This window comes from Vidua chalybeata, chromosome 13 (genome assembly GCF_026979565.1).
Source record: "Vidua chalybeata isolate OUT-0048 chromosome 13, bVidCha1 merged haplotype, whole genome shotgun sequence".
Classification (NCBI taxonomy): domain Eukaryota; kingdom Metazoa; phylum Chordata; class Aves; order Passeriformes; family Viduidae; genus Vidua; species Vidua chalybeata.
Window position 1 is genome coordinate 907,091 of NC_071542.1, and position 14,627 is coordinate 921,717.

At 42.1% G+C, this 14,627-nt stretch overlaps 1 protein-coding gene across 9 annotated transcripts in view; it reads right to left on the reverse strand.

The window, feature by feature from the left end:
- SCAPER (S-phase cyclin A associated protein in the ER) overlaps window positions 1-14,627 on the reverse strand; it is a 138,016-nt gene that overhangs the window by 67,208 nt on the left and 56,181 nt on the right. For all 9 annotated transcript variants that reach the window (XM_053954905.1, XM_053954906.1, XM_053954908.1 and 6 more), the window contains exons 21-23: window positions 13,977-14,113; window positions 10,779-10,844; window positions 447-573 (exon numbers count right to left, since the gene is read on the reverse strand). In XM_053954905.1, the coding sequence (XP_053810880.1) occupies window positions 447-573; window positions 10,779-10,844; window positions 13,977-14,113 (330 nt within the window). The remainder of the gene's footprint in view (window positions 1-446; window positions 574-10,778; window positions 10,845-13,976; window positions 14,114-14,627) is intronic.

Below are 14,627 nucleotides of genomic sequence, written 5' to 3' on the forward strand. Positions count from 1 at the left end.
GAATAAAAAAAAAAAAGTCCAACATTTACCATAAAGCCAAACATGCTCTGAAATTGTATCACTTTAAAAAAGTCAAAAACGTAGAAATATCCCACATACATGCACATCATACCTTCCTCCTCCAGTGAAGACCCACTGACTCTGTTGAACTCTGGCAAAACTCAACAGATTGGTGCTCCAGCAAACCTGGATCCAATTCTTTCCTCTGTTTCTGCTAATTGGTTTGGCCCCTTATTGTAAAAGCTCTTTGTGGGTAAGCACTACAAGCTAGATGACTGAAATGACCCAGGTTAAAAACAATCCTCATGAAAATAGAGGGGGGAAAAGTGAAAAGTGTTATAGCAGACGCTGCTTGTTACATAGAGGTCATTTATTCTTCAACATCTCACATTAAACATTCCCAAACCCATAATGAGACTTTATAGGTCAATCCTAAGTCATAATACCTCTTTTTCCAGAATCCGAGAGATCTCTCCTAAAGTCCTGTCCAGACCAGGAACTTTGTGGTTCCCCAAGGAACAGCTATCCTGCATTTGGAGGTGCTTCAGAAGGTCTTTTGCTAATCGCTGTAACCTTCAACAGAAAACAGAAAACAAAGAGCAGTTAAAGCAAAAACTCCCTTATTAAGCTACATCTTTGTAATGAACCTCTGGTAACAATGAAGGAATCATGAAAATCTGTGTTAAATATTGTTATCATCTATTCTGAACAGGATGCTGAACATCCAAGGAGATACTCTCAGATTGGAGTGACATTTCACTATCTACTTTTTCAAGGAAACAGCACGGCTATAGAGTGAACAGTTCAGCCATAAAGGTGCTTTATCAGCTACATTTGTTTCTGTTGTTTCCCTATTCCCCTACCACAGCTTATCCTGCCAGTTTTTGCCATCCTCATTTTCAAATGGTTTCACCCTATTTAAGATGAGTAAGGGAAATGGAACAGCAGGACCACTTGGCTGATTTCTTATAGGCATCATAAAAGAAATGGCTCTTCAGGGTTATTTGAATAGGAGAAAAGCAATGGCTTTGCAGCCTGCCTCAGAAAGGGCATTTTATTAACAAGGGTCAGTAACGAAGCCAAAACGCAGAGGTGGGAGTGATGCAGACACACACATGGGTTGGGCTCCATTTCAGTTTTACACATCTGCACCTGGGCTAGTCACCTGTGCTCTCCTGCTCGGCACTGAGGGCAAACAAGCAGTGCCAGGGTACAAAATAGAGCAGTCAAAACACAGCCAGACTTTATCCTTCTGTGCCTTGACTGTGAAGGTGCAGTGGGAGCAGCAAGGCAGAGGAGACACGGCTGCCAGAGTCCCTTAGCTGGACACTGAGAGCAGTCAGGAGGTGTCACTCTGTACCTGCCATGGATTTGGTGCCATGCCTCAGTGTCCCCTCCTGCTGCTCTGAGTGACAAGGCTCAGGGCTTGCTGGTTTCATCTGCTGGGCAACCTGCACTGAGGTGGGACAAAGCTGGTAAGTGAGCACGAGGAGTGGCACAGACTGCTGGGACTGGAAGCCTACACATAGAAGTCTAGAGGAAGGAAAATAGGGGAAGGGTAACAATGCTCATCATAAAATGGAGATAGTGTAAAAAGGCCAGAAGACATTCACAAAGTGACCACAGAGTACTAGAAAAGAAAAAGATTACATTAACCAGTCTCCCAGAAGTGAGACAGGAGATGGAATGGCTGGAGAATGTACCACAATAGTCACACTTTATTAAAAAAAAAAAAAATTCCCAACATCAGAATATTAATTTGTCAAAGAATAGAGTTTCCACTTAATCAAGAGAAAACAGGTACTCTGTGTCTTCTCTAAGAAAAAAATTGGAGCTTCATTAATAGCTTTCAAGACATGCTGAAGATACATATATGTTCTTGAAGTATAAATAAAAATGATTTGTAGAATTTTGAGTCTTGGACTTCTTATCATCTGGTCAGCTGAGCCCACTAATATACAACCAGGATTTTTCTATGACAAGAAAAATAAAACGAGATTACATCCTGATGAGATTTTTTTGCACTGCTATTTCCTCTGTGGAAAATGAGGTTGGAGGAAACCTCTATCTCCATAAGCCACAAGCTAAAACGGGAAACAAAACTAAAAGCCAAAGCCCAAATAACTGCAGGACTTGGACAGTAAATCAAAAGACCACAGCACCAATGAGAAGTGGAACTGCTGCAGTCCACAAGCAGAGTATTTTCACAGAGTGGGATTTAGAATGGCTATTGCCTTGGCAATATCCTAGCACATTAAGCAAAAAATACTTGATTTCTTTGGTATATCTACCCAAATTCCATGATTAAAGCCTATATAAAGCCCACCACCCTATATTATAACTTCATCTGACAAAAGACAGCAAGACAGGTTTCCATTTGCTTCATTTAACATCACAGGAATCAAATTCCACCAGGATTAACCACAGAGGCCGAAGAAAGGCACTTCCCTAATCTCCATCAGGCATCAGCATACAAAATGTGTAAGGTTTATCAAAACACTACTCTCAAGGACTCAAAGAGAACATAATCATATTACACTGAGCCTTCAGCTGACACATCTAACACAAGAGTCTTTCTCTTTAGTCTGCTAAGATGCTCCATAAATTCAGTTTCTGTCCTCACTTTAAAAACAACCAGTACTAACTTCCCAGGAAAACCTTCCAGCTTTTCCATTTCTTCTGAAAGTCTTTCTGGATACTTTTTGCAAAATTCAAACTTTCTAAGCATGCGTTCAGCATCACAGAGTAAGAAACTGGAAGAATGAATTTCCGACTCTGCCACATTAAAGAATTACCTCTTGCATCCTCATATCCTACTGCAGGGGGAGTTTTCTGCCAAAACCAGTCAAAGGGTGCTGTGTGATCATATGGGGAGGAGAGGGGAAATAAAATCTGCCTCCTCCCACCCAGCGAGCCTTGGAGAAATTATTTAAATATCCTTCATACTGACTTCTTGGCCGTGTCAGAGACATAAGAATCATTTTTGGACTGTTTCAAAGGACTAGAAATCTATTGCAAGAGGACTTGTGCTTGGATGCAGAATTTGCCATTGCTATGAATGGATTTGGAAAGAGAGAGCTCTTTGTGCAGACTGGACTCCTGGCACACTCTTGGTATGCACTGGGGATTACTGGGACATGGCATCCACACCTGATCCACGACTCTGGAAAAATACCATTGAATCCAAATCCAAACATTTCAAGACAATTAATTAGTCTTCCTTCTGTCCCCCAATTTTCACTCCTCCAATGCTTACTAAGCCATACATGGAATGATAAATAATTGAAACTTTACTGTGCAGGATAATAGAGAATGTTAATGTTTTTTCCCCTTAAAATATTTACATCTCACTTATTAAGGTTTTAGTATTCCTCACAAATGGATAATTCAGAATGCAGACTATCAGAAGGATGTAAGGCCCTGATTTGTCTTGGAACACTACCATAATGTAAACTAATAAATTGTATGTTCAGCAAATACAAATACAGTATCTGATCTTTTTGCACTGCAAATTGGCAAACAAGGGCTATTCATATCACAGGTTTCTAACACGGGCTAAATACTTTTATCAGGTTTAATATATTTTATAGGGCAAAGAAAAAAGATCTGTCAATATTTCTAGGCCACATTTCATCTCCAGAAAAAGCCAAAAAGCCTTGAAATAGTAGCATCAATACATGCAGCACTTGCAGATTTAACCCGATGTCTTGGCTGCGCACTGATGTCCAGGGAAGGACGGGCGTGGCTGGGCTGCCTGCTGGGCAGCTCCCCATGGAAGGGGAGTGGATTCTGCTCCTGCCGTTCCTGCCAGGGCAGCCCCTGCCAGCCGGACACACGGCCCCAGTGCCGGGACACGCGGCTCCAACGCCGGGACACACGGCTCCAACGCTGGGACACACGGCTCCTAAGCCGGGATACACGGCCCCAGTGCCAGGACACACGGCCCCGATGCCGGACACACGGCTCCGATCCGGGACACACGGCCCCAGTGCCGGGACACGCGGCTCCAAGGCCGGGACACACGGCCCCGATCCGGGACACACGGCTCCAAAGCCGGGACACACAGCTCCAACGCTGGGACACACGGCCCCAGTGCCAGGACACACGGCCCCAGTGCCAGGACACACGGCCTCAGTGCCAGGACACACGGCTCCAACGCTGGGACACACGGCCCCGATCCGGGACACACGGCTCCAAAGCCGGGACACACGGCCCCGATGCCGGACACAAGGCTCCAATCTGGGACACACGGCTCCAGTGCCGGGACACACGGCTCCGATCCGGGACACACGGCTCCAAAGCCGGGACACACAGCTCCAACGCTGGGACACACGGCCCCAGTGCCAGGACACACGGCTCCAACGCTGGGACACACGGCCCCGATCCGGGACACACGGCTCCAAAGCCGGGACACACGGCTCCAAAGCCGGGACACACGGCCCCAATCCGGGACACACAGCTCCAAAGCCGGGACACACGGCCCCAATCCGGGACACACGGCTCCAAAGCCGGGACACACGGCCCCGATCCGGGACACACGGCTCCAAAGCCGGGACACACGGCCCTGATGCCGGACACACGGCTCCAAAGCCGGGACACACGGCCCCGATGCTGGACACACGGCTCCAAAGCCAGGACACACGGCCCCGATCCGGGACACACGGCTCCAAAGCCGGGACACACGGCCCCGACGCCGGACACACGGTCCCAGTGCCAGGACACACGGCCCCGATGCCGGACACACGGCTCCAAAGCTGGGACACACGGCCCCGATGCGGGACACACGGCTCCAAAGCCGGGACACAGGGCCCCGATCTGGGACACACGGCTCCAATGCTGGGACACACGGCTCCAAAGCCGGGACACACGGCTCCAATGCCGGGACACACGGCTCCAAAGCCGGGACACACGGCCCCGATCCGGGACACACGGCCCCGATCCGGGACACACGGCTCCAAAGCCAGGACACATGGCCCCAGTGCCGGGACACACGGCTCCAACGCTGGGACACACGGCTCCAAAGCCGGGACACACGGCTCCAAAGCCGGGACACACTGCCCCAATGCCGGGACACGCGCTCCCGATCCCGATCCCGGACACACTGCCCCGATCCCGGGACACGCGGGCCCCATTTCCCCCGAGGCAGGCGGTGCCGGTGCCGAGGGAACGGAGGGCGGCTGTAGCAGCTCCTGGCCGGCCCCAGGCAGAGCCGTGGGGATCCCCCAGAAGCTGTGCCCAGCCCCTGGCCGCTCCCCGTGCCCCCGGTGCCAACCCCTGCACTACAGTCCGTGTCCCGGGGCACGCTCGGCCGCTGCGGCTGTGCCAAGGCAACACCATCCCACTGCTGGACAGAAACCAGCTGCAGCTTCATACACCTTGGAATGGAATTCTGAAAGATGATGAAAAAATCCTACAAACGCTGTTTTCTGAATATACTCATTTGCATTCCCATGAGAATGTTTTAGCTATTTTCTGAAGAGGAAATCAGCCACCTGCCCGATCATACCCGTTAATTATCTTGTTTTAAAGTTTACCTGAATTTTATTTTATTTACACTCTAGCTCTTATACAGTTTCCACAACATTTTGAAAATTAATTTTTGTGCAAGTACTTCCAGTTTCAGAGATTATTTGGGTTTTTCCTCAGTAATCAGTATTTTGCTATAATACCTTGTAACTGGCCTAATTGGACTCTAAGCCTACTACACCAGGAAACCTACAACCTACAGTGTATCAGTGAATACACTGATATATCGTAATGAAAGAAAGAAAGTACTATATCTGTACAGACATTTAGCTAAAAGAACAAACTTCACACTACATTCCCATCTCCTCCACAGCAGACTCTTACAGGAAATAATATTTCTTTTTCTACCTCTTCTTTTTGTGCTGCAGTCTGTTTCCACGATAACAGTGGTTCCGATACCCACAGTATCTGAATTATCCCTTTACAGTTAAAAAAAAGGGGTAAATAAAAATAATACATTAAAACAATTCCTTGTAATGTGAGGAGAGTCTAGATAAAATATTAGACAAAGGGGTTAACTTCTCCCCCTGCAAACCTGCTAATTCCCTTCAGGCACAAGGCAATCTTTCATTACTTTAGTTTCCCTGTTGTATTGAAGGATGACAGTTATACTTTGTTTCCTGGATATTTAACACTGAAATACATGGCCTTGTCTCTGCATTAGAAAATACTAAATAGATGTAAATAACCGTCTAACTTTGTGAAAATGTTTTCCTTCCCTTTTCAAAATGTACTCTGATGGACAACTGAGAATGCTCCAATGGACACCTGACACACCTTTTGCCATGTTATCCCAGTACACTGGACACTGAATAATAGCTCAGATCAGCTCCCAGAGAATATGAATGAATACTACAAACCCACCAAGAGTCCACCAGCACCTACAAAATGACCTAAGTGCCACCAGGGACCACCCAGCAAATGCACTTGAGAAAGGCAGGGAGCAACACCTGGCTTCTCCAGGTGACAATGTCCACAGTCCTTTCCTTGAGTGTCCCTCTTGGCACATGAAACAGTTCAGAGACCAAAATACCGACCAAACAAGGCAATATTTGGAATTATCCCACCCCTCTCCCTAATGTACACCATTTTTTAAACAGATACTAAAAACCCCAACTGTCTGAGCCATCTTTTAGAAGTCATTTCTAAGAAAGAACTCCTCAGAGCCATTTACAATCCCAGCCATGAATCAGTGCTGTAGCACTGAAGAAGGGATACCCATTGTCTGTCACAGCAGGATAAAGCCTGTCTGCTTATTGCTGTTAGTGTAGTACCAGTGTAGAGCTTAGAAAGCACTTGGATCAGTGCTTCCTTAGTGCAAAAGGTTTTATAAATCTGCAAACCTTCAACTAGTAAGAACCACAGAAACAGTCTATCAGTTGCATCAGGAAATCAGTGGTCTCATAATATTAAAGTGGCCTAATCTTAAAGGTGATCTAAAAAGGCTTTTTACCTGCCAAAGACCAACTCTGGTTTCTGTCTTTCTTCTGTAACAACTGACAACATGACTAAGAACTAAAATCAGATAAGAACTTGCATTCCATAAGTGGTTCTGGTTGTGAAGACACTCTCAGTTTGGGGGTAGAGGAGTGGATAAAGAAATGTGCCATAAGAAAGGAAGCATAAAAGAAAGATATCTTTCTTTAATTCTAAAACACATTGCTTCTGTTAAGCAAATAAATAAACCTACCAATTGTGTCCCACTTTAAAAAGAATTTAAATAGGAGCTTCTCCATTTTTAAGCTCCACAGCCTACTAAGCCAAAAGATATCTTCTGTTCACTGGTATACTTCCACTCCAGTCTGAGTACCTCAGACCTTCCCTGGGGAAAGACAAAAACTCTTTGTTTTGACCCAAAGACTGCATTCAGCACTCAGAGTTTTTACCCCCTTCATTCTGTGATGGGACTTTTCTCAGGAACTGTGCAGATCTCCTGAGAGCTGTGCAGACTCCCAGCTGGCAGCAGTTTGCTCAGCCAGTTTGTGCTCAGCCAGTCTGTACCCAGCCAGGTACAGGCACAGAATGCCTGGCACACGGTGTCCTCTGACTGCCTGCACAGCTTCTCAAGGTAACAGTGCTTCAGCCCTACTGCTGTTTGTTTCTTTCTGCTGACTCCTCTTCCTGCTGGCCTTGCTTAAGTAGGATCCCGTACTTAGTTCTGTGTTCTCCTATTATTTTTCTCTGTATTAAGACTAGGTTGTGCCATGTTAGTAGATACAGTCTGGGCTAAAACTCTCGCCTCATAAAATTTCTTGACTTCTCATCCTTTCTCTTACAGAAAGAGATAATACTTCCCTACTCTTCTTCCATTTTCTAATATGTGTTGTGCAAAGTAAAAACATTTAAATATAAATAAATGGGATTCCGGTTGGCTCACAGACACTCCTCTATTTAAAAAGCCAGTTCAGACTTTAGTTCCTATTTTTACCCCCTCGATTTCAAAGAAGCTCACAAATATTTAAGCCCTCATAGCAGGTAAAATGTTGTGTAATTTTGGAAATCACAATAACTATGGTCCCTGAAACTATATTTTAAAAATTTAGATGCAAGCAGCTGATAGATCTCTAGGTTTTTACATGAAGACTGCAAAGAGACCTCCCAGACCATGATGGAAGTGAAAGTTCAGATTTTGTAACTTTCACACCTGAAAGGGCATGGCCCTACCAGAGGCAATAAAGGAAGAAACTAAAAAAGCAGACGGAACAGAAAATTCTGCTTGAAAGCAAATGAGCAATTAATACATAAAGAGAATTGAAAACTGTAAATTCAGGATCAGTCAAAAGATTTGAAAGTATTTTAAAAATATTTAAAATCTGAATTTCTCTCATGCTACAACTGAGACAGAACTGACCAAGTTACATCACTGATAATCTCAGAATTTAACACAGAGACACAAGAGCTTATTAATATCTTCAGAGCCACATTTCTACTTTCTGATGACTAGAGCCTATTTTTTTATTTTCTAGCAGAAAAGAAAAGCAAAACATAAAAACTACAAATCTAGAAGTCTCAATATACCATGAAATTAATCTTGCAAATGGAAGTGCTGATGAGCAAGAAACGAAGTCAGCTCTTTCCCATGTGTTTATGCAGGTGTGCCATCTGCTGGAGATGGGTCATCTTCTTGTGTCAAACCTCAGTGATGGATTTTTATTATTTTAAAATACATCTAATATTCAGCAGCAGTTTTCAAGCTTTTGAAAAGCCTGTTTAAAATATACTTGCATACAGGCTAGTTGTATGTACCTCAAGGAGGTCTAACTGCAAGGACCTGAACTGCTTAACCACTAGCAGCTTGTACAAAAAGCCACCTTCCTCAGCAGTTTATGAGTGATGGAAACAGCCACAAAACAGACAGGATCTGGTAGAGGTTATTACCTCAGTGTGAAGACAAATACTCCCAATCTGGAAAGTTGGTGCAACTTCAAGATGAGGGTTTTTGACTCCAGTTCTTGAGAGCCCACAGCCCCTTGACTGATGCTACAGACTCCCTAAGCCCAGCTACCAGTAAGGCACACACACCATCTGCCCACTGGGAGTGGATGTCCCAGGAACACTGAGAACAGCGCCGGCTGCATAATCCTCTTTACTGATGTGTTTGTTTCCCCACTTTTGGCTTAGGAGTTTCTCGGGCTGGCTGTGCTTTCCTAGAGCTGCAGGAATGCAGGTAACCTGTCAGTGAGCACCTGTGTGAACTCTGTCAGGAGTTCCCCACATCTCCCTGCATGCTGCATTATGAACACTGGCTTTGGTTTCTCTAGAACCTGGCTCCAGCTTTCCCCTGTGCTCCCTCGTCCTGGCACCAAGAAGACAGCAGGCAATCACCATCTATCTTTTCCATGCCATTTGTGACACTTCAGATCTCCATAACATAACCCCAGCAGAACTTCTTCCCATTGTCACATTTTCCTCCAGGAGTAGTACTAGTTTACCTATTTCCTGATACATAAGACATACCTGAAATCATTACATATTTCCCTTTCTGCTATCTCTGAACCTTTAGCAATTGTAGCTTATCTGTTCAGAGACAAAGAACTAAAACTTCACATCCTATTCAAAAGATGCAAATGACCTAGGTATTTGTATCTGATGACATTATTTGTTCTGGTTTTGCTTGTTTCTAAGTAATCTTAACAAAGGATTTTTATGAGCTGCTGAGTACTGAGCTGATATTTTCCAGGAACTACCTATCCCATCTGCAAATTCAAGGCCCACACTTTTTATATGAAGATATAATTGAGTTCTGTCTTCCCCCTCCATTGGGTAGCACTCAATACACACTGGATTTCACCTGTGCCATTTTACTGCCTGCTCACTCACTCTCTTCAAAGTTATCATTCAGCACCAATTCTTGTCCCTACTGTTCTGAATTTCTGCATGAACATTGCACTGTCCCCTCACTGCGGGCCATCTTTTTCCAAGTCATTTTAGAACATGTTGACCATCACAGAACTGCAGAACTCTACTGGTAACCTCCCTGTACTTCCAAGGACTGATGAAACTCCAATTCTTTTCAATTTCTTAAGTGTTTTGCTCTTAAACTACAGCTGTATAGTTTCTTTCAAAATCTTAGGTAATAGACCTTATCAAAATAATCTTGGAAATCCAAATATTTTGTATCTTTTCCCAACTGTTTTCAATGGAATCAGAAAACAAAAGCTGAGCAATTTTCACTTTCAAACTAAGCAGAAGGAATTTGTCAGTGATCACAGATCTTGTTTTCATCTTACCATCCAGCTGTTTTCATCTGTGCCTTATCTTTGACAATAAAAAGATCTATTCTTTAAAAAGCTCAATGTCAGCCTAAGACATCTGTGCATAAAACACTTGTGTTTCCAGCACAAGAACCTTTGTTTCTGACCAAATGGAGGTCAAACATAAGATTTCCAATCTCAGAATTCCAGCTGAATTTTCACCCATCAGTCTTAAAGTGCAAGACTGGAACCTTCTTGTTTCCAGGTAAGAAAAAGATAAGCATATGCTCTCTTTACTACTGCAGGATGATAGAGATGTATGATATACAGGTAAGGATATACAGTGTCTTCAGAAAAAAAAGACACATTTATTGTCTTTATTGCATTTATTGAAGTCTGACCTTTTGTATCTGAGACTGATCTGAAACTCAGGATGGCAACATCCCCCATGCTGGGGGGAAACCTTCCACACCTGCTCCACCAGAAATTTCAGGGGCACTTCTGTGACAGACAGGGGAAAATAGCATATGTCTAAAATATATAGAGATAAATGCTTACTTGGCTTTAAATGGGGAATCAGACACAGCATTTTTTGCTTCCATCAAGCTCTCATATTCCTTTGCCCTGGAGGAGAAAATATTCATTATTATTGACTGTTGTCTAAAGTGTACGGGATATAAGACCAGCAACCAAGTTCAAACCTTGGGTTTTTCTGCTTCATAGTAAAGCACAGCATTTCTGTCAATGCTGCCCTGCCATAATCCATAATCCACTGCTGCTCAACTACTGGCCATTAACAATTTATTATTAATATCATTACTTTAGAATAACATCAGTACACAAAAGGTGCATTTAAGTTGACTTTTCAAATTGTAGAAAATTTCACAAGTGATATATACAACTGTAGTAATCTACTGCCTATTATAAAATGATTAGTGAAACAATGCTATATAATATTAAGACAAAAATATATAAGTAATATTATTATATAAAATATTAATGACTTAGACATGTAGTACAGACCAGATTAGTACATCAGAGAGATTACAATTAACATACAAATAACTGTTGCATTTGCAGGCACAGGAACATTTTTTATGTAACTACTGACTGTAGTGTAACATAATGAATGTTAGCCAAACAGCACAGAAACACCTTCACCAAGGACTCATTTACTGCTGGAAAGAGAAACATGACCTCTTTAGTCCCTTAAAAGTATTGTTTACACTGGCCATGTGCCAAAAAGCAGGAAGAGGGAGACAAGACTTTTTTCCACTGCTTGTTTTCACTCCAGCCAGCCTGTGCCGACAGGTGAAATCCATGAGTGGTTCCTGGAGCAAGGCAGGGCCCACAGCAACAATTCTGTACCCCATTTCTAACAACACACGTGTAAAGCAAAACTAATCCAGGCACTGCAGTGATGCAGATACATTTCTCTCAGATACATATATTAAACCTTTCTTCATATTTTCTGTTCACCCAAATGGCTCAAGTTTCCCAAAGCTACTCAGATTTCCCTTTTGTTTGCTTCACCGTTCCAGCTTAAGCTCCATGCAAATATTGTTACATCACCAGCAGCTCTGATTTGTGGGTCATTAATAAAGCCATTAATCACAGCTGAATTTAGTATTAAACATGAAGGTGAGATTCCTTTATTAACCTTTTGCCTTCTTCGCCAGAAACAACACATTTCAGCTTCTGTACAGACAAGTCAGTGAAACCTGAATTATCACCTCAAAACCCTGTTACTAAATGTGCTGGACTGCTTTAAGTCCCCTGACTACCTGCTAAGCACACCTCTGATGCCTCCATTCAGCTTTCACCCACGCTGCTTCTCCTGTGTCACTGTCCAAACATCCTCCTGCTAGCAGCACATAAGTGATAACCTGAGGTAATTTACTTACCTATGTATCAGTTGTTACTGATAGCACCGCTTAAATGGCTTAGGGTTATAAATATAATTAATAAGACTAACGAAACTTCTCAACACATCTAATATCCCATTGATCAGCATTTGTCCCCTCATTCACCTCTGCCCTTCATTGCTTTGATACTGCAAGAGTGATTTAAGATCTGGAAACTCAGGAGTGTAACAGGAACCTATTTGGTTGCAGTTCTTATTTTTTTCCAGTTTAAAATACCACAGCTTCCTAGAAACTGAAATGAATGTGAAATTTCAAGTGCTGAGGTGTAAGGGCATTCGTTGTAACTATTTATTTTCTTAGAGAAGAGCTGCAAATATGCACTAAAACATGGCGTGTAGATAATCTGCTAACACATATGAAACTCTAAATTAGCAACAAGAAAATAACTCTGCTTTATGTTGCTTACTGGACATTTTTATTAGTACGTCTTTTGTGGTAAACATCAGAAAATCTTATATTTAACTTATAGTTATCTTCAAGGACAGCAAAGCCATTGAAAACACTAGCCACCCTTTAAAAGTAAAACCAAGCTTAATGAACATGAACTTCATGTCTCCTCAATAAAACTCAGATTTTGAAACTTTCACTGTATTTTTCAATAGTACATCACCATTGTAAAATGATGGCCCTTTATTACTGTTTTAATCACAATTTTTGATGATGAATATGCTGACTCACACAGCAGTCTGACACATAAAAATTCAAAATGTTCTGAAAAAGTTTTTCTCCTATCTGTGCCAACAATAAATTATTATTTCAACTTGCATTCCAAGGTCTGACAAATCTTTGACTGAATTCAACAGAAGCCGCCCTGGAGAAATAATTAACACTGGGCCCAGTAACTGCATTAAATCAACAGGTCATTTGAATAACTCTGCATCCTGAGCATCCAGAAACCTGAAGAACATTATCCAGGTCCAACAGTGATATTCAGCTAGTGGATCTGCTCATCCAAAGAGGAGAGCACTCAGAAACATAATACACTGTAAGAGTGCTGTGGTTTTGAAGGCTGATGTGCCTGCTAGGAGTCACTGAAACATCTCACTTCTACTGTAGCTCTAAAAATCTGTGCAAGCTTTTTTCTCTTATTTGAAACCCTTCTCGCTTAAAAAGGCAGAGAAAATGTGTAACAGTGACTCTTACCTAGGTGAGAAGTATTTGTAGAGAGAAATGCAAAAATATATTACAATATTCAGCTGAGCATTAACCTGAGCTGGGGACCATTCAGCCATGAAGAGTGACACTGCCAGTTCATGATATAATGATGTCCTGCACATCACACTGATTTGCAGATGTCACTTTTTAGACTGAGAACAAATTGCACGTCTGACAACTCACTTTCCACTTTAAGATATTTTTAACTTCCTTCTTGTTGTGACAGGCAAAAAAGAAAAAAAAAAAAAAGATTAAATTTAGTCATGGGATTTGACACTACAGCAGGCTGACTTCTATTTGTTGATTACTATTGATTTTCTTTGATACTTCATTTAAAAATCAATAGCTAGAAAGAAAAATAGGCATGGTTTACACAAATTTAAACATGCTATTGTATGCTAGAAGAGGCTACAGTTTTGGCAGGGCACTGGCATCCAATTATGAGAAAAGCTCTTAACAGGTGAAACCAAGGGCTCCAGATCGATATTCAGTTTTCTTTCTCAATCAGAGAAAGTGGCCATAAATTAGGCTCATCAGTGTTATTTTCAAGACACTCCCAAAGCAAATAATTTTACATTTTTTTTCAGCCTTCCACTGCACTCACACTAGAGGACAGAAGGTAAAGTTTAGAACAAAACTTAGAAAAAAAATAAAAATGAAAAGAAATTGTTACTACCTGGAGTTCATCCGTGCCTTTAGCTTTTTGGCTTTCTTTTTAATTTTCTGTTTCTCCTCTCCATCTTTTAACGGTTCCACAGGAACAGAACTCTCAATTACAATGTCCACAATGTACTTTTTTAATGACAGGTGCTCCTGCAGAAAATAGTGGAACAATATTTAATGGTATAGTATGTGATGGAGATCATAGATTATCTTCCCAGGAAAAAGAACAGTGGTAAATATTTACCGGAAGGTTATGAAAATGAAGCCAAATTTTAAAATAAATCTTGGGAAAGAGATTATTTCACACTGGAGAGAACAAGCTATGTATTTTCTAAAAAGGGAGAAAAATTATTTAAAGAAGATAAATAAATACTGTGCCTCTTATCAAGAAATTGTTACCTGTAAGCATGGACTCCAAGCTGACATCCTCTCTCTCCTCTGAGCTGCCTTTTACAGCTACAAAAAACCTGCCCTACCAACATAACTCATTACATTAAATAAACTGATTTTGGTTTTTATATTAATTCTTCATCAAAATCTAAACATGTCTTAACCTTCATTAAAATATATGGAGATGTATTTTACTATTCACTACTTACAACGTTCCCATTTATTAATGGGACTATTACTTTTCCTCTCGCATTAAAAAATTTGAATTTAGGCA